At 35.9% G+C, this 21,582-nt stretch overlaps 1 protein-coding gene across 3 annotated transcripts in view; it reads left to right on the top strand.

The window, feature by feature from the left end:
* LOC150103013 (DNA-dependent protein kinase catalytic subunit-like) overlaps positions 1-21,582 on the top strand; it is an 847,149-nt gene that overhangs the window by 47,024 nt on the left and 778,543 nt on the right. For all 3 annotated transcript variants that reach the window (XM_090397444.1, XM_090397443.1, XM_090397442.1), the window contains exon 6: positions 6,179-6,281. In XM_090397444.1, coding sequence (XP_090253570.1) covers positions 6,179-6,281 — 103 coding nt within the window. The remainder of the gene's footprint in view (positions 1-6,178; positions 6,282-21,582) is intronic.

Raw genomic sequence — 21,582 nt, 5'->3', positions numbered from 1 at the left:
GAATGTGAACACAGCAGTGGGACTGGATAGCAAGCCAGTGTACTATGTGAATGTGCAAGAGAATTGACATTGCTTCTGACAAAATTGTTGAATCTAAGTCATAGCTCTGGCAGGGTTCCAAGGGAGAGGGAAAGAGGGTAAGATAGTACCATTACATAAAGTTGGTTCCAAGACATAGGTAGCTAACTACAGACCAATTAATATATTGGGAGTAATTGTTAAAGTATTGGAAAATTGGTGAAAGGTAAAATACAACAGTGTATAGGGATGCGATACTCGATAGTTGGCAGCATGGCTTTGTAAAAGGTATGTCCTGTCTTAGTAACTTATTCACATTTTATAATAAAGTGATAGCAGAATTGGATAAAGGTAATGGCTACACCGTGATACTACTTGGCTTTGCCAAGGCATTTGACAGAATACCACATGGAAAACTATTATACAAACTGGAGCAAATGGGATTGGATATGAGTCTAGTAGCATGGATGGGGGAAAGCTAATGGATAGACACCAGAGAGTAGTATATTGGTGAAGTGGAGTCTAGGAGAATGGTTGTGACTAGTGGAGTACCTCAGGTTCTGTACTAGGGCCACTACTCTTTAATTTGTATATCAATGACCTAGAGAAAGATTTAAGGAGTGGTATTCAGTTTTTGGCTGATAATGCAATACTCGGGAGAGCAATTGTTGATAAAGGTGATTTATTTAAGTCATCCATCAGGATGACTTTTAAAGATGAGGGCATATTGCAAAAGTTGGTTTAATAGCTGAATGAATTACTTGATGTTGAAAAACATACTACCAAGTAAAGATAAGGAAGTTATTATCCATCTTTATATTACCATATAAAGAGGGATAAAAACCCAGGTGACTAAATCTACTGCACAGATTTAGTCACCTGGGTTTCTTGGTAACCAGGAGGTGGGCGAAAAGATTCAGAGGTGAGTGACCAAGGTTGTGACAGGTCTGTGCAATAATCCCTATGAGGATGGGTTGAAGGTTTGTGGGTTACAAAGTTTAGTTAATAGGTGGAAAACATGGGGATATGATATAAACTATTAAGATATTAAAGGTGTTTTATAAAATTGATGCGAGCGAAATTTTTCAATATACGACAGTCAAAAAATTATGGGCTATCCATGGAAGTTGTGTAAGAGTGTAGTTGGTAGGGGTTTGCAGACCAGATTTTTTTGCATGGAGAGTGGAGAGTGAGTGGAATGGATTACCAGAATTGGTTGTGAGTTCCCTGATGGTGAATGGATTCAAGAACAGGTGTGATGGGTTTTGTGAGTGTGATGGTTGATTTGGGTGTACTGCATTGATCGCCAAAGTGGTCGATATCGACCCCCAGGTGTCGATTCGGGGTCGATTGGGGGTCAATAGAAAAATATAAGACATCATTGTACGAGTAATATTTAATTTGGTTAATTTGGATTACCTCCATCCTGAATGACAACAACACAATTAAGAGTGAATCGTGGGAACAGTGACATGAATAGAACTTGTAAGATAGAGCAAGGTCATGAAAATAGTTACGGAGGCCAATCAAGTAGACCAGAATGATGTATTTACCAATAAACGGATGTCGGTGGTTCCTGCTGGCCGGCGCAGTGGGAGCGAGATTGCAACACGTGCGTGGTTCTTATTTACTGATACAAGTATTCGATCCCAGTCTCATTTTTGTGCATCGACATACAAGTGAGCGTTAATGTTCTAAAATTCATCAACATACATATTATAATTCAATCGTTATTCATTCACAAACTAAACTTCTCTATGTTGAAGAGTTGAGCAGCCACTGGTAGTAATACCAGTGATATTAATACCAGTAGTTTATTAATATCACTAGTAATACCAGTGATATTACTAGTGATAGTAGTAGTAATAGTAATATAATAATATATACTATATTATACATACAATAAACACTGTAACTATAAAATAAACAATGTAAAAACTCACATAAGCGTCTTTTTTGCTTGTATTATAATTATTATAATACAAGCTAAAAATTACGTAATAGTAAAATAGAGGGGTCGATAAACAGTCAATAAACTCTTGAATGGGTCGGCAGTCAAAGAAGTTTGGCGACCCATGGTCTACTGCAGTGAGTCTCCAGACTCCACGAAGATATAATAAGTAATAATAATAATAACCCTCTTGCATATTCTTTAAAAAATACATGGTGATATGTGATCCATTCCCACTGCCTTAGTAACATCTAACCTGAGCAACACTTATTACACCTCTAATTTCATCTTTAATTCTCCTAATCCTTCCCTCTCTTTTCTACATTATTTTCTACATAGCACCATTTACACCACTGTGATATACACTGAGTTCGTTAAATAATTTCACTATATCATTTTCTATGGTTACTCTGCTATCATAACTATCCACCAGTGTCAGCCTGCCATAATTATTTTTTTATCATACTTGCCACATAGCAGAACAATTCCCTTGGATTAGCTTTGACCTGACTGGCCAACCTCTTATCATATTCTACTTTTTCAACCATGCTTGTCACTTTTCTGGCCTTTAGTTTATATTCTTCATGCATCTGTTCATCACAAATTGTTCTCTTCTTTTGCCACAGTGCTTTCTTGATTTCAGTCCATCCATCTCACTCCTATTCTATTTATTCGCTTAACTCTTGGTATGCAGTTATGCATTGCTTGTGTTAGATGCTGCTTTATCATTTCCAATTCACTGTCAACATTTTTTCTGCACAATTCATCAGCTCAATGTATTGATGCTAGTTGACTACAGATCTTATAATCACCCACCTTATAGTTCCACCTATAGACCTTTTTGAAAACAACTTTTTCCTGTCTTACTACATTCCAATCCTTTTCATCTTCCAGTTGACTCACCAAATTAAATTAGGTTTAAAATGGCTGTCTCTCTCCACTTTCTTCTTGAACATCTGAACCAAGACATGTTGGGATACTAAGGCAAATGAACTGAGGTCATTATCCTTTTTATACGAGTTGCCCAGTCGTGAAGTTACTTCACTTGTAAACTTTGTTTGCTTACACTTGGATAAATGATTAAACCAAGAATATAATTTCTTGGTATCTTTAATTCATAGTATAACCAAGTGGAAAAACTTTCAACATGCACTACTGCTTTTTAGTCCTTTCAAAGTCAGACCTAGCTCTGTTATTGATATCCATAAAAGAATTGCCGGCTTCATCGTAGGCTGTGATTTTGACTGGTGGTACTGATTTAAATTAGCACTCATGATGCATTGTTTTGCTTTTCTTAGACTACTCTGGTGCACCTCTTGTAAAATTATTGCTTGTGTATAGGATGGGCATTTTTTGATTAGAGTGGAGAATGAAGGCCTTGTTCCAACTTGGATAATTTTTATAATATAATCATGACAGTTATCTGGATCTGGAGAATGAAATTGGCAGTCTAGCTACAGAAAGGAGGAGCAACATTCTTGAGGATGATCTTCCCACTTGTCACTGTTGAAGTGCCAAAGAGGAAAGCATTAAACCACCAGAGATGAAACCCAGATGAGATTGTAATTAATTACCAAGAAGAGCATTCACCCTGGAAGGAGAAGTGGTAAAGAAAAGATCCAAAGTGTTATGTTATTGGAGAAGATTGTCAGAAATTCCGATATCGATATGAATGGTTTGCTTTAGGTCACTGCTTGTATCAAATACTTGTGCCTTCTTTTCTATCTTTGTAAGTAGAATTGTAAAAAACCCTGAGCACTGCTACCATAGTGGAAGTAATTATTCAGGATGCAGTGCAGACCACCAAGATAGGCCTTGGCCATAGTGGCAGAGATCTGGGACCTGGGCAAAAACAGACCAGGCCTAGCTATCTGCATGTGATTGTGCACATTGTTTAGGTTGGTATTTACACCATGAATGCTGGTGAAGTGGCTGAATGTGGAAGACATTCCCTTTTGCAAAATTTCTTGAGTTTAATTTTATGAGGAATTTTTTTAAAAAAGTTTGTTTTTCATTTTAACTGCAATAACTTTTGTGTTTATTTAAATTTACTGTGATGTTGAAATTTCAAAGGTGAAACATTCTTTTATATCAAAATTCTATCATACAAAATTCTATGTCTGGGATACTTTATTTTCATAAGAAAGGAAAATTATTCAGTGTAGTTATCAACAAACAACAGTTCAGATATTTTTACCTTATGGATAAAGAATAAACACAAATTTCTTGGGTACTCACAAATATTCATATTTGTGAATACCCGCACAAACTATAAATTTTAATTAAACTTTGAATTAAAGAAATATTGTACATTATTCCACATTTCTTGAATTGGCAGTTTTATTAGAACAGTATCAACTTAAGCCAGCTGTTCATCTTTAGATCTCTGTCCTGTATTTGGAAGCTTACATATTCACATCAGCTCAGTCGCTTTCCTCTTCTCTTAGGCTGACTAATGCATCCCTTTTTCGTTCATCCCTGTTCATTTCTTTTTTTTTTTTTTGTAATTAAAGGTTCTTATTATAAGGTTGACTTACTGCCTAATTTTTCAGGTTATTTTTGATTTTAATGGTACAAACCACACACACATTTATTTCATTATGGATATTTCAGGTAAGCAACATTAATTTATCATCCAATTCCAAAAGTTAAACATTCTTTCTGCATTTTCATATTTATAATTTCATAATCTAAGTTTCTTCTTGTCTTTCTTATGTCTCCCATTATTATTTTAATTTGTACTTTTTTGTGTTTTGTGTGTACTTTAGGCAATTCTTGCCATTTCCTTTATGTGCCTAAGCTGCAGTTTTGTTCCTGAATTTTTCATTCTTCTCTTAGAAGATCGTGTTATCTTGGTTATAAAATATTGGGTGTTTATTAGCCTTTGTTTTTTCAAGTAGCAGTGACATATAAAATTGATTTAGCTCCTTCTAATACAAAAAGTCTAAAATGAAAATTTTGATTTTTTTTTTTTTTTTTTTTTTTGATGGCTGTTAAAAAATTCATGCAGCACTTTCCAAAGCATTATTCTCGACAGCTTTGATCTGATTGTCTTCAGCAGCTGAGCAGTGTAAATATTATGCAGAGATACCCTCTCACATATGGTGGCCACCTTTCACATATGTTGCCATGATATTTATGTATTACATGTTGCTCTTCTGGTAGATAAAGTTTAAAGCATGTGGATATGTGTACAGTAAATGCAATCCAGCCATGGATTGTGTTGCAATTCTAGGAAATTCAGTTTGCAATTTTTGACTTTTACCATTTGCAGTAGTGAGCAATAGTAGTAATTCTATGGGACTTAGGCCTGGTCTTTTCCATAGTTTGTTATGTCTACTAGTTAAATGGTTTACGGGACAGTACATGTTGAGGATGCTATTTGAAATTCTATGAAGAATAGCGTGAGTCAGGTTTTAGGTGGGACTGGTGTACATTATTTACATTCATATTAAGACCATGAATGTTGGTGAAGTTGGATGTGGAATTTTTTTGTGCCTCTGTGTGTGTGTGTGTGTGTGTGCTTTTACATATTTTACTGCTGTATCTTTTTGTTTTTTCATAATTGGTGATTATTGGCATTGTTTTTTTTTTATTTAGATTTTTTTTATCTCGCTGTCATTGATTTTGTCAGAATTTAATTATGTAGCAAGAGCATGCAGTATTGAGATGAATGGCTATAGAAATGAATCTTCTACACAGGGAGCATCCAGTCTACCTGTCGATGCAATTGCCTGAACAGTGCCTCTCTGCAGGTCAGTGTACCCAGACTTTTTGCATTCACGACCTGGCAGAATAAGTGGTGGCATGATTATTAACTATGACTTGTGAGGACATCTCCTAATGCATTATTATCTGATTGATTTATTTGTGCCATCTTTGTACCCTATGTGTGGAACTACTTTACTGCTGTATCTTCAGTTATATGAGGTACTGACTCTTTCAAACATATGAGATGTAACATTAGAAAGAGTAGAATGGTTGGAGAGAACTTTCATTGACCTTTCTCCGAGACTAAACTTAGCACATGGTATTAGCTGTAACACTTTTTATTTTTTTCACAAAACATGCTATGCTGAATTTAATTTTCATTTGCTCTTTTTTTTATTTTTTTTCTGAATTTTATACAGTATTTTATCATTTTCATTCTTATGTTTTGTATTTTACTTTTAAATTTTAATTTTCAAACATTGTTTTTATTATAAATAGGATTTCTCTGAATAATTTGGCATCTCAGCATTTTCCTTTGAGTTTGAGTGAATTTTCAGCTTTTAGTCTACAATATAATGACTATGTTGCTGCATTACGTAAGGTAAAGTAACATAAAATATTTATTATTTCAATCATTATAGAATAACTGGCAATAGAATATTTGATTTCAGGGTTTAAGTTAATCTATGTATTTATCAATTTTGTAAAAATACTTCTGCCAATCAAAATTCTTGACATTAAAGAAGAATTATACCTGCATTTATAACATGATGGCTCGTGTTTTAACTTTAACATCGTGCTCTGTGCTATCAAAAATATTCATGTATTGAAAGCATTGGCTGATCCTTATGAGACAGGTGTATGCAAAGAATGAACACCTAATAAAGTACAGAAAACCCAGGCACCACAGTAGTAGCAAATGGCAGTATACTTTTCCACTAAGTATAAGGTGTCAACGGACACCACAGTGTAAGGAACAATCAACCATGTTGCCCACCTTAATAAGATGTAGGACCTGCTTTTGCTGCAATGATTGCAATAATCCTACGCGACATGCTTTCCACAAGTGTATGATGATGATCAATGGGAATTTAGAACTGTTCTTCCTGTAGGCATTTAATGAAATCCTGGAATGTTCAGGACAGATATCTCTTGACCTTACTTGATGCTCTAATTTATCCCACACATTTTGCCAAAAGAGACAGTGGTCAGTTCCTTAAAAATGCTACAAAGCAGGAAGCATTACATTGCCAAAATGTTCAGATGCCTCTTGGAGTTCAGTGTGGCACCACAAACAGAGGTCCAAGACCAAACCAGGAAAAACAGGACCATACCATCACACTGCCACCTCTGAATTTCATAGTTGGGGTTTTGCACGCTGGTAAGTGATGCTCACCAGGCATCCACCAGTCCATCTGCTTGGTAGGGAATGTAGTGTGATTTGTTGCTCCATAACACAGCTTTCCAATCTTTTAAATCCCACTATACAGGTATCCCTTGCTTAACGCGGTTTTGCTTAACATGGGATTTGATTAACATGGTGAAATTAATTGCAGCAATCCCTTGATATATGTGGCAAGAATTTTGATTAACATGCCTTTAACCCTGCGGAGCTCTCAGCTGATCTGACAAATACATGCAAAATGTTTAATATAAATATTCTTACACAATTCAGTATATAGCTTGGAGGTCATGAGTAGCTATGCATTCATATGTTATGAGTGATATTCTGCAGTTTTTTTGCTGTCAGGTTGGTTTAACACGTTATGTAAAGGTTTGTGATATTTGACAGTAAATTGTATCTGAGTGATACCATGACCTCCGATGTCAGTATAGTATGGTTTAGTTTTTTTTTTATTTATTTCTTGTTCAATAATTTCTAGATTGTAAATGAAAATAAATAAACCATCATGTATTACTGAAATAGAGAGCCAAAGGCTTATTTATCATACATGTCCTCTAGGAAATGTGCTTTACATTATGGAAAATACTAAGGAAAGTGATCTGGAGCTTACTCCACCTTTACTACGAGTTGCCCATAAGGTTGCTTATGCTTGCATCTGCCAAAACTTTTAGTTTCTATATATTCGGCATGAAACTCTTGTAGTTTCTATATTTGGCTATGAAATAATGTTTGATTCAATATCCACTTACCATCATGTACTATATTTGCAGTGTTTTTTTCTTTATGTTTTTCTGCTTGTTTGTCGAGGTCTGGAGATTCATCTTGCTTGTTGTTGTAAAATTTATGCCGATAAGAAAAAAACTGAAACTGTTCAAACGACTCTTGATAACTTCTTTTGATAAAAAAATTGCAGTAAATAATGTACAAGTAAGGTACAAGTATTTATTAAACATTTACTTTAAATCCATTTTTAATCTTTCCTAAAAGAGTACCATATAAAACAAATTATTAATACAGTAATCGATCATGGACGAATTGTAATTTTTACCATTGATTATTAGATTTGATTAACGCGATTTTGATATATGCGGTAACATCGAGGGATTAATTAACCGCATTAATCGAGGGATACCTGTACTTGCTCTCTGCACTATTGAAGATGATGCTGCATGTTGGTTTGAGTAATGTATATTGCAGTCCTACCATGGAAATCCATGTTGTGAGCCTTTGGTTTTGAATATTTTATGCAGATTAATGCTCTAGACAATATCTGAAACCCTGCATTCAACATGGCAACCAACAAATGGTGGTTTTGTACGTATTAGCCTTCATAGCACCCTACAGTCGTGACTGTAGGGTGTACCACTGTGGATAGTACTTGCAGTTAACTCACTGCACTTCCACCATCTCAGCATAGTATCACTGATTGTTGACCTGGGATGGTCCAGTTTGTCAACAATTTGCTGAACAGATATGTCTGCAACATGGCATTCTATTACAATGTCTCTTTCAAACCCTGTCATTTCTCTTCTCACATCCATTTCACCCGGACACAGTTGTACTGACTTGGGAGCATCATATTCCTCCAATATATACCAGCTACAAACATGTGTGACTTGTTACATGGGGTGTAATGACGCACCTTTCCCATGGGGTGGCTGCTGACTTCTTTTCAAGCAGTGTATTTTTATCTAATTTTAGTTTTAATAATCTGTAATACATTTGTGTTCGAATCTACAAGTTTGTTTACACAGCCTCTATAGCTAAGTAGGTTGGAAATCATGGGGTTTCAGTCCTGTCCATGATGAAAAGAACTTTTCTAAAGTTTTTTTGATAGAAGTTGAGTTAGCTAGTCTCATATAGGGATAACCGATTTTTCCAGAAACATGAGTTTTTTTTTTTTTTTTTTTTTTTTTCTTTCATCCCTCTAAACAGTGTAACCTCCCTGTCAGAAGAACATGTACAATTCATAGACATAATACACTGGTTTTGTATCTTTAGATGCATCAGCCTGAATCCAAATGACCACTACCACAGGGAGGTTTTATTGTGGAATAAATGCATGTTACTGCACAAAAAAGAACTATATGCATATTACTGCACAAAAGAGAACTATATGCATATTACTGCATACATTTTTATTCATGCATTCGATTCCTTTGAAATTTTGCTTATAGATCCCTAGAAGTTGCAAAAGGAAGTATTGAGCAAGAGGATGAGGAGTGGTTTCTTTGCATGGAGGGTGGTTGAACAGTGGAATGCATTGCCTGATAGAGTGGTGAGAGCATGAATGGTGAATGAGTTCAAGGAGTGGTAGGTTAGACTTTATATTTTTTATGGTGGGTCTCCCATGATGAGTCTTTTAATTCTGTAGAGGTTCTGAATCATAATAATAATACTCCAGAGATTTTTAATAGATTTGGACAAGAGGAATTGCTTATTTTCCTCAAGGAGTATTGTTGTTTTCTTCATAAAATTTTTGGTATTTGCAAAGAATGATACTTATCATTCTTATTATGTATATCTCCCATCCCCCCCACCTTGTTGTATTAGTCTGATACTGGCCTTAAGGTCTGTTTTTCCAGGTTTTCAATATTGATATTCATTCTCCAAACATGTCTGTTAAATCTAAAATAATATTTTTATTCCAACATTAGGTATACCTCTGTTGACCAAATCATACTTACCTATGTTTTCTTGTTTTCTATTGCATTAGGAATGGTCACAGCATTTCCTAATGCATTTGTATAATTTAATCTACTTTAAAAACAGTTGTGTTACTTGGCTGTTAATTTCAATAAAGTTATTTAAATATTAAAAAGGGAAATATTAATCAAGACTGATCACCATTGTTCTCAAAAGTTAGGTTTATCTTTCTCTGATTAATTTCTTATATGTAAATAATAAATCTGAAATACTGTTGCAGGCTAATAAAATTTAAATTTGATCTCTAATAACATTTACAGGATTTTCTCAGTGTAAAATATAATTGATCTGCGTGTTAGCAGTATATATAAGTGTCATATTTAATTTTATACTTTTATATTACTATATTATGACATAGTGGAACTGTAATTTTAGTACTGAAGTCTGTTGAACTCTACTTGTAACTTTCCTTCTCCTCAGTACTGCTTCCTCACAACTCTCTGATATCTGTCAGAAAACAAATTTCTAATTCATTTCCTTAATCCGGTACAGGGATACCTCCATTATGTGTACTATAGATTGATTAACCAACCTTTTGTGCATAGGCTGAATATAAAAAAAAAAAAAAATGAATAAATAACAAAAATGCCATACAGGTTTCAGATCACTGTTGTATTGGTGTTCTTTTTTTCCCCACTTGTAAATTGCAGTCCTTTAATAAGATTTTAAGAGAATATATGTGTATAATTTTTTATTTTTTATTTTTATGTTGGGTCCATATATGAGAGGTTAGCTGGTCAACCTATAGTACTTTAGTACCGTATATGGGTAGTGGGATGGGGAAGGAAAAACTTGTTGACATTCGATTTAAAAGCCTGTATATTGTGTTCCTTGGGAAATACATCAGGGAGAAGACTGTTCCACAGTACAGCAGTAACAGGGATGAAGGAGGAGGAAAAGAAACTTGTTCTGCCAGTTTCAAGGTGTACTGTGAAGGGATGTTGGGCGGTGGCTGTGTGTTCCAATGGGTTTAGTACAGAGTGGGGGAATTATTGATGCTGTTTCAGATGAGCATTTTCCATGAAAATATTTATAGAATATACAAATTGCAGAGACTAAACGTCTATGTGAAAGTGAGGAGAGTGAGTTGGTAAGAGATAGATCGTTTATCAGTCTAATTACTCTCCTCTGTATTGAGTCAAGCATTATGAGGGAGCTTTTAGGAGCTCCACTCCAAATATGAGAACAGTATTCGATAGCTGGGAAGATCTACGCTTTGTACAAGGTTAACAACTGTTTAGAGGTGAAGTAACGTCTTGAGCAAAAGAGAGAGCCTAGTTTTTAGGAAGCTGAGAATGCAATGGTTGTGATGTGTTTATGCCAGGAAAGGCCTGATGTCATGGTAATTCCGATAAGAGAAATTTCATCTTGTCAGGGAATTTGAGTGTTATCAAAAAGAATACTGGGAAAAAAATGTTCTTTTTTGTGTATAATTTTTTTTTTTTTTTTTTTTTTTTTTTTTTATGTTGGGTCCATATATGAGAGGTTGGCTGATCAACCTATAGTACTTTAGTACCGTATATGGGTAGTGGGATGGGGAAGGAGAAACTTTGTGGGAAATACGACAGAACTGGGTTTTACTAGCATTGAGGTTGACAAGGTTATCTGAGCTCCATCAGTCTAATTACTCTCCTCTGTATTGAGTCAAGCATTATGAGGGAACTTTTAGGAGCTCCACTCCAAATGTGAGAATAGTATTCGATAGCTGGGAAGATCTGCGATTTGTACAAGGTTAACAACTGTTTAGAGGTGAAGTAACGTCTTGAGCAAAAGAGAAAGCCTAGTTTTTTGGAAGCTGAGAATGCAATGGTTGTGATGTGTTTATGCCAGGAGAGGCCTGATGTCATGGTAATTCCGATAAGAGAAATTTCATCTTGTCAGGGAATTTGATTGTTATCAAAAAGAATACTGGGAAAAAAAGGTTCTTTTTTGTGGGAAATAAGACAGAACTGGGTTTTACTAGCATTGAAGTTGACGAGGTTATCTGAGCTCCATTGGAGGGTGTCTTGGAGTCCGAATTAAGAGAAGTCATGGTTGATGTTCTGTGAGTTGATGTGAGTTGTGTAGGGTAAGGTTTATCAAATGAAAGGGAGGAATGCAAAGTGCTGTCATCTGCAAAACTGTATCGGGTTGGAGGTCAACTGAAGCAGATCATTGATGTACAGAAGGAAGAGGGTTGGTGAGAGAACTGAACCTTGTGGGACCCCAGCATTAGTTGGATGGTGGGAGGATAGGGAGCCATCTATCATCATACATAATGTGCATCCAGACAGGAAGCTGGAAATCCATCTGCAGAAGTTCTTTTGTCATTGACATTATCAACTCTTTCCTCTTCCACAATTTCTTTGCTTTTCCTCTAGCTTTCCTGTCTTCTTCTCACCTGTCGCTCTCTTTCTTTCTTTTTCTGTCACTTGCACTACTGTACTCTTTGCACCATTTCACCTGTGAAAAATCTTAATCTTTTTCCATTTCCTCCATTTTCAACTCAGTCTTCATACCCTATTTTTTTTCAGAACCTCTGTTTCTCTTAGACAAACAGATAAAAAAAATCATGGGAATAATAAGGATCTCTATTTTAAGTTTGGTAGATCTGAAAAGGCATATGGTAATGTGCCAAGAGGAAAGCTGTTTTTCCTATATATATAGCCTTAAATTGCAATTCAGTTAGAATTGATGTTACAGAATGATTTGTAAAATGATGTAAATAGAATGCTTCAATGTGAAAGTGGCATTAAGCCTGATATTGAAATTTGGAGATATTCACCTTGGCTCTCTGTTATTATTGAAATGTATGTCTAAATAAATCTGTTGCAAGCCTTCAGGAGTCTTTATCCCTGACCTTAATTTTCATGATAAAATTGTTAGGAAAAACAGCAATAAAGGTCACTACTCTGAAAACAAGAAGCATTGTTTAAAAAAAAAAAAAAAAAAAAAAAAAAAACTACTCCAATTCTCAGCGGAGAACTTCTACATCAAGTGAAATACCTTAGTTGTTTAAATACAGTTTTTAGTGAAAATATCAAATAAAATTAAAAACAAAATAGATAATCAGATGAACAATGTTGTATTGTGGGAGTCAGTTGAATAAATTAATAATTAAATTATTATCTGAAACACTGAAGTAGCAGTATGTACATGACAGTGTTAAAACCAGATTTAACTTCTGAATTTGAAAGTCAGGCTAGAAAAGAAATAGTTGATCAAAGAATATAATAAATTTAGTTTAATCCTTTATCCAAGTGTGAGCAAACAAAGTTTGTGCCTGAAAGTATCTTCAGGACTGGGGTAAGGTGGTACAACACTGGGCAACTCGTTGTAAGGGTGGAGCAAGCTCACAACACTCCAATCTCAGTATCTCCTATAATGCAAAACACATCTCCTTGCAGATATGTATAATGTTATGCATTAAGGGGAAAACCACTACCCAGACTAGTTTCAACCTTTATTGAGGTCTCTTCAGTGGGAGCGAGGCCCGAGTGGAGATACCAGTCAGAAGCATTAGCAAGGTCATCTCCACCTATAGGAGTTGCCAAACGGTGTGCCACCTTTTTATTAAAAAGGTTGTACTACCTTACCCCAGTCCTGAAGATACTTTCAGGCGCAAACTTTGTTTGCTCACACTTGGATAAGGATTAAACTAAATTTATTAGAGTCTAACCAAGTGAAAAATAAACTTTCAACATCTTTCTCTAAATCCAGAGTAATTTAATAAAAAGGTGGCACACTGTTTGGCAACTCCTATAAGTGGAGATGACCTTGCTAATGCTTCTGCCTGGTATCTCCACTCGGGCCTGGCTCCCTACTGAAGAGACCTCAATAAAGGTCAAAACTAGTTTGGGTAGTGGCCCTTCCCTTAATGCATAACATTATACATATCCACAAGGAGATGTGTTTTGCATTATGGGAGATACTGAGATAGGAGTGTTATGAGCTTGCTCCACCTTTGCAACGAGTTGCCTGGTGTTGTACCACCTTACCCCAGTCCTGAAGATACTTTCAGGTGCAAACTTTGTTTGCTCACACTTGGATAAGGATTAAACTAAATTTATTATAGTCTAACCAAGTGAAAAATAAACTTTCAACATCAAAAAAAAATTTTCATCATGATCAAAGAATAGAGATCACAGCCATGAGAGTTCTGAGACGGAATTAGCAGAGGAACTGGTTGAATCAATGGTAGAATTACATTAAAAAATGAAGATATTAGGTAAGGAACATGACATTGTTAGCATTCAAGAATGTAGGAGCTAATCTAAGGTAGCATGGTTATTTAAATGGAACTAGAGAACAAAATTTAGCAGAATATTAGTTTGATGACAGGATGGCAAGAAAATTTGGGATACTAGGTGGTGATTTGGAATTAGTTGCTCATAACTTGTGCTCCCATATTTTCTCTTTCATAATGCCAGCCTTGCTGGTGAAGTGGTGAAGCTCTCCGGCCAAAAGGCTGTGCAGGTTCGAATCCTGCCGTGGGCATGGATGTTTGTGATTATCTCTGGAAATACTAGTGGTGGTGGTGGTGGTGGTGGTCGGCGGTAGATGGCATTGATGTAGTTGCAGTCAGTTGGTGGATTGAGTGGTGGAAACAATTGTAGAGCAGGTACTATCCCTTGATTAGTCTTTAGACTCCCTGGAGGTGTCAAAATAATAATAATAATAATAATAATAAAGTACTTTCCTCCATAAAGTCCTCCAAACAAAATCACACCACTTGATCCGTAGGAGCTCAGTATTCCTGTTCAGTCTGTAAGTACTTTGAATGCCTCAAAATAATTCTTTTTTGTGACTTTCATAATGGCCACATGCAATCACTGGATATGTCTACCACATGATGCAGAGATGGTGGCAGCAAAGCTGAATGATGTGCTCTGCTGTCATGTCCTGCCAGCACTTTCCTGAACCAGCCTTTCTTCTGTCTATCATGCTTCCCTTCTGTAGAACAACTCCTAAATTTGGGAAAGGTCAGAACTTGCATTGACATTTTCTCCTGAAAAACCAAATCACAGGAAACCAATCTCAAACTTTCTGATGATCATCATGCCAATGTAAATGCACTGTACACTGATAATGTTATCAAATTTCATGAACTCACTGTGTGACTGGTATACAACTTAATTGAGGCCAAAAATTAAATGTCATCATTTTCAACTTTCATACAAAAACTTATGATGATGCACTAAAGGATGATATTATCAATTTACTTAGGGAGTAAAATAAATATAATATAATATAAAATATAATTATATATATATATATATAAATAAATGAAAAATAAATTAACAGCCTATTTTTCTGCCCACTGTAGGGTGAAGGCCTCTCCCAATGCAAGAGGTTTTGGGTCTACTACTCCCTTGGTGACCCAGTCCATATTGGGAGAGGACAATCACAAACATCCATGCCTACGCAGGATTTGAACCCACAGCCTCTTGCCTGGAGAGAGAGATATATAAAATATAAAATAATGCATACTATTATACATGTCCATAAGGATATGTGAAGTCATTAACCTCTAAATACAAGTAGCCCAATCATGAAGTGACTTCATGCACAAAGTTTGTTTACACTTAGATAAACAATGAAACCAGGAATATAATTTTTTGGCATCTTTAATTTATAGCATAATCAAATGAAAAAAACTTTCAATGTCTATCTCTAATCCAGAGTATTTTAGTAATAAGGGGCAACACTTTTTGATTACTTGTATATGGGAAATATATGACTTCTGCATTACTTCAACCTTGGCATCTGGGTTTTGAGTAGTTAACTCTGAACATATCACTCCTACAAATCCTTCAGAAATGATAAATATCATCTCCCATCTAAACAATAAAAGAGCTCCAGGACCAGATGGCATAACTAGCAGAATAGTAAAACTACTTCCAAGAAAGGCCATAGTCCATCTCATCAACATTACAAATGCCATCTTTAGATTCCAGCATTTCCCTACTATATGGAAAACAGCCACAATCATACCACTGAAGAAGCCAGGAAAAAATGCTCACCTTCCCAAAAGCTACAGACCCATAAGCCTATTGTCCAGCCTCGGAAAGGTGACAGAGAAAGTGATCCTTTCAAGATTCCAAGCAGAAACAGATAAGTTAGGAATTTTGCCTAATGAACAGTTCGGCTTCTGTAAGGCCCATAGTACAGCTCAACAAGTGCACCGGCTGGTAGAAATCATTACTAAAAGTTTCAACTGGAAACTCAATACAGCTGCCATCTCATCGACGCAGAGAAGGCATTTGACAAAGTATGGCATCAAGGCCTTCTCTACAAACTGATAAAATTTAACTTTCCAGTCAAGTTAATAAAAATAATACATTCTTACCCGAAAGACAGATATATGCAGGTCAGGGTTGGCAAAACGGTTTCGACCAGACGCAGGATCTCGGCAGGCGTACCTCAGGGATCTCTTCTGGCACCTCTCCTGTTTTCAATCTATGTAGCAGACATCCCTCTGAACCCAAGAACACCATTCACTGCATTATATACAGATGATACTGCACTGATGGCAAGATCACTGAGCCCAAAACTGGCAACTAAAAGACTACAAACTAGCATACACTGGCAACTAAAAGGCTACAAACTAGCATACACACTTTAGAAAAGTGGATGGCAGACTGGAGGATACAAGTTAACCCCCAGAAAAGCTCAGCTATATTGTTTACTAGAAAGAAAATTCATACTATGGAGGATATTTATTTATTGGGAGTAAAGATTCCATGGCAGACTGAAGTTAAATATTTTGGAGTGATTCTTGATAGTAAACTCCTATTCAGCAAACATATTAGTTACATTACATCAAAGACATCCAACGTCTTAGCACAGCTCTACCTTATGATAAACAGACAAAGTAAACTGGACACGCAAATAAAATTAACAATTTACAAGATGGTAATTCGACCGGTTATCACTTATGCATCCCCAGCATGGAGCCATACCGCTAATTCAAACATTCTACAACTTCAGAGATTACAGAATAAGTGCCTGAAGATGATTCTAGATGCCCCTTGGTTTATAAGAAACACCCAGATCTATAGAGAAGTTAATATCCCTTATAACTCTTCCTTTTTCATAAATCTAGCTGAGAAGTTCTTTACCAAGACAAGTAACCATCTGAACCCGTTAATCAAGGAAGCCTCGGAATATAATGAAGCAGAAATCAACAAATATAAAAGACCAAAGTCTATCTTAAGTTCAGCTTAACACAACTAACTTCACTGCCCTCAAAGGGTGCGCATATAGCTCACTAACATTCCATTCAAAGTTCTTTCATTAAAGAAAAAGGGGAATATGAAAAGCAATTTTGTTTCACCCATCTAGCCAGAAATGTTAATGTTAAACCTTGGCATCTGGGTTTTGAGTAGTTAATCGACCGTGAGATGCAGTGATTAATGCCCTTGGAGGGTAATGGATGGCAGTTCTGTAGCCAATGAAGTTCTAACTGAAGCTTGGCTATTGCTGTTACCCTTCTGCCACGATCAGAGCTTTAATAGCTCAATAACACTATCCATACACTGTCCTCTACAGATGACAGGGAAGATGAAAAGCATTCTTGCTTCGCCCCTTTAAGCCAGTCCTTATAAGGACCTTGCTATCTCTACTGTTGCACCTTTTCAGTAGAATTTTCTCTGAGAATGGGTTTCTTGATACCTTGCAAAAGCCTATTATTGTTGCCTTTTTGCAGACGCTGAAGGACCCAGAATCCCCACTCAGCTGTTGTCCAATTGCTCTGATCAGCTGCCTGTGCAAGATTTTGGAAAACATTGTTAGCTGTTATTTCTATGGTTTCTGGAGAGAAACAAAAACCTTTTTTTTTTTTTTTTTTTCAAAGAACACAATCTGGCTTCCATAAACACAATTTTACTTAATTATTCTGATTCATAGTATTGATTATTCGACATAATTCCACTTTATTATTCTAATTCATGATATATAATTCTAATTGATCATCTAACCATATACCCCAGTGGAAGGAGTCCTACTTGGTTTAGTTTTAAGTGTCAACCTTTTTTGCAATCAAGGTTAAGTCAGTAATTAAATAATTTATTAGAACTGTATGCAGTGATCTCTGTATAGATGACTTCACCATCTTCTGTCATAAGGATCATGGGGACCATGTAATATAAGGATCATAGAATGACATCTTCAGCCAGTCATTCAGAATCTTTCAAAATGAGCATTTGCAAATGAGTTCAGGTTTTCACAACAGAAGATAGTTTGTGTGCATTTTTGCTACAGATATAGTCTTCATCCTGACCCAGACTTCAGACTAGGACAAAGTTTAATATCATTTGTACCAGCAGCTCTTGGAGCTCATATTTGATAAGTAACTTACTTTTCTCCCTCATATATATCAGTTGCAGGATCATACCCTATCTTCAACCTATTGGGGTGCTGAAGGTTCACCGATTAGATCAAAACTTGATTATGAGTCCCAAGTATGTGCTTCTTCCAGAGAGAGAGAGAGAGAGAGAGAGTACTCTGCAATGACTAGATCCTATTCATTATCAATCGACAAGAATAGAAAATGGAGCATTTTCCACTTATCACTGAAGTGTGAATTGCTCCATCTAGTTCTTTATATCAAGACAAAAGAATAACATTTGCTGTTTAGATGTCAACAGCTGTCTATCAATATTTCACAGAAAGGGAAATGGCCCCAGTCATGCATGGAGATATCACATCAAGTGAGTGGTATCAGTGGAACTAGCTGTAGATCCAAAAATGAGCTGTTGTGTTTGTGTACAAATGCTAGAAGTATAAGAAACAAGGCAGATGAAATGGTTGCACTGATTGCTTCTGTTCAACCAAAGATTGTTGGAATAAGTGAGAAATGGTTGGAAGAAGACGACATCCTGACAGGAATAGAGATGGAAGGATATGATGTGTTTCGTGAGGATAGAAGAGGTAAAAAGGGAGGAGTGCCATTGATGATAGAGTTATGTCCATACAAAGTGGAGATGCAAGAGGGAAATAGTGGCAATAGTTTTGAGTCAGTATGGTATGAGATAGAGGTGAATGGAATCAAATACTTGGTTGGATGATGTTTTAGGCCAGGTAATGTGGATGGTGGTGATAATGAAATGTATAATCAAATTAGCCAATCAAATAAGAAAAGGGTGATCATAATGGGCAATTTTAATTATGGCAGTATAGACTGGATTAATAAGATAGCAACTGTAAGTAAAGAAAATGAGGTAAAGGGTTGTTATAGGATTAATGCTTGAGAAGTTCTACATAAAATAGGGGGAGAACCAGAGGTCATCCCTGGAGACTGTATAAAGAAGGTGTAAGTAGGGGAGTGAGAAGCAGGTTTTTTTTTCGTGCAGAGTTGCGAATGATTGGAATGCCTTACCTGAGAGAGTGGTGTCTGCAAGGAGTTTGAGTGTGTTTAAGACACGGTATGATGAGCTGTGTGTATGATAAAAGGATCTCCCAGATGAGTCTTTGACTCCATGAGGTCTCGGGGTAATAATAATAATATGATACAGAAAAGGGAAAAGAGATTTACATTAAAATTTAAAATTATGGTCTTCCAGGTCTTGAGCATAACTGGTAGATATCAGATGGAGTTTTACAGTTCAGCCTAATTGCCATCTTCATTTGTACAGGATGTGGGATTCCAAAAAGGGTGAGACTTCAGGATGTCTGATTTGATGCCCAAGCCATTTTAGTTGTAGTTTTTTGACTATATTGACAAGTGGTTCTTGTTTAACCAGATTTAGCACAGCAGAATGAATCCAAGGGTCAGTCTGAGACATGTAGTTCCAAAGGAGTTAATTAGATCTGTAGTTTTTTTTTTTTTGTGCTTATTATCCAGATTTGAGAACCATACAAGAAGATGGATCTACTGGTTGCATGGTATAGTCTTAATTTTGTCTTTAATGATATTAATGAATGATTTCCAGTTGGGGCAGAGTTTGTTATGGAAGACTAGAGCCAACTGTTTACATTTTTTAATATCATTTTCTGTATTGCTGATTATGATCTAAGATATTAAAAATCCTTTAATGGTTTCTAATTGTTTATTGTTGATATGAAGTATAAAGTTTTCACAACCTATTGAGAATACTTTGTACTTTTGGATGTTGATCTGCTGACTAATAACTTTAGCCTGTGCCTCTAGTAGACTAAGATGTTTTTGTGCATTTGTTGGTTCTGTATCATAAGTACAACATCATCAGCAAAGCTAAGATCAGTTATTTGCATGGAGTGAGTGGATGTTTTAATGTTAAAACCAAGATCTTTTGTGTTGATGGTCCGTAAGATGCAGTCCAAGCATACCAAGAACAAATAAGGTGCTAGTGCATCACCTTGCAGGACTCCTGTTGTCACTGGAAAGGATTCAGATTCAGATGTTTCTGTTTTAAAGATTACTGTAGCATTGTAATCTTTATCAAGTGCTGAGATTGCTTGTATGATTTTTGAGGGTAGACCATAGAAGCTGAGTATTTTAAACATTGCTTCTCTATTATTGGAGTCAAAGGCTTTTTTGAAGTCTATAAAGGTTAAAATGAGTGGCAAGTTTTTATCACATGAGCCTTCTATGATTCTTCTGATGCAATGTATCTGTTCTACTGTACATCGTTTTTTTAGAAATCCAGCTTGGTTTTTTCTTAAAAGTGGTGTTAAGTAAGGTTCTATTCTATTGAGTATCATCCTGTTGTAGATTTTAACTATGAATGATAGCAAAGTAATACCTCTGTAGTTATCCATTCTATTAAGACTACTCTTTTTGGATTTAGGGCTTGTTTCCATTGTTGAGGTATTATTCCAGTATTTAAAGCCTGATTCATTATGGCAAGAAGATTGGAATATGTGTTATATCCAGCATTTTTGAAAGCTTCTGCTCTGATTCCATCTATCAGTGCTTTTGTTTGATCTGTTGCTATTTTTAGTTCATTTTCAGTGAAGTCTTCACAATTTATTGGTAGTGCAGTGGTTAGATCTAGGTCCACTAACTGACTTGAATGTTGGGGATTATCAACATTCAGTAATTCTTGAAAGTAGCTTTTCCATTCTTTCATCAAGTTTGAATTTACTGATAGCTGTCTACCATTTTTGTCATGTGTGACAATATTTCCACTTCTTTTTGTTTTGTGATGACAGATATGGTATATCATTTGAAAAGTGTTTCTAGTATACCCAGTTTTATTATAATTTTCAAGTTCCTCACACAGTATTTATTTATTTGATTCTCCATTATACACAACAAAAATAAATTCACTGCCAGATCACCACATGTAGCCAAGAGTTTTATTGTCCATTGTGGGAAAACATGAAAACATCCATCAGATTGCCATGTGGCCCTTTGGTTTGCAAATGAGGGCTCTTACAGCATTTGATAGTGGAGTTGACAACTTAGCACAGATGCCGCCAAATACACTTTCGTCATGGCATTGATATATACCACCATGCATCTTTTCTTTCTGAAGGCTGTGCAAATTTTCCACCTCTCTGTTGTTTGTCTACCAGCAGCTCTTTCAAACCCATAGATTGGAATGAATAGTCTGATTTTGTGACTGTTTATACTGATGGTTCTAAATTGCAGGCTCTCTAGTGGTATCTTCTGCTGTCTTCCTGGACAGCATAATGTCCAATCAGATCCTATTAGAATGTAACAACTTTACTGCTGAGCTGTGTACTATAGAGCATGCATTAAACTATGCAAGATTGCATTGCTACTACAAAGGAGTACAATATGTACAGATTTGCAGAATTTCTTATAGGTGATAAGACATCTAGAGCCACAGAAACATCCGGTGATAGTGATACTGAAGATAGGAGT

Source organism: Typopeltis vanoorti, chromosome 9 (genome assembly GCF_054136105.1).
Source record: "Typopeltis vanoorti isolate ZY-2024b chromosome 9, IOZ_Tvanoo_1.0, whole genome shotgun sequence".
NCBI lineage: Eukaryota > Metazoa > Arthropoda > Arachnida > Uropygi > Thelyphonidae > Typopeltis > Typopeltis vanoorti.
The sequence above is the reverse complement of the archived record's forward strand: the minus strand, read 5'-3'. Positions and strand labels throughout refer to the sequence as shown.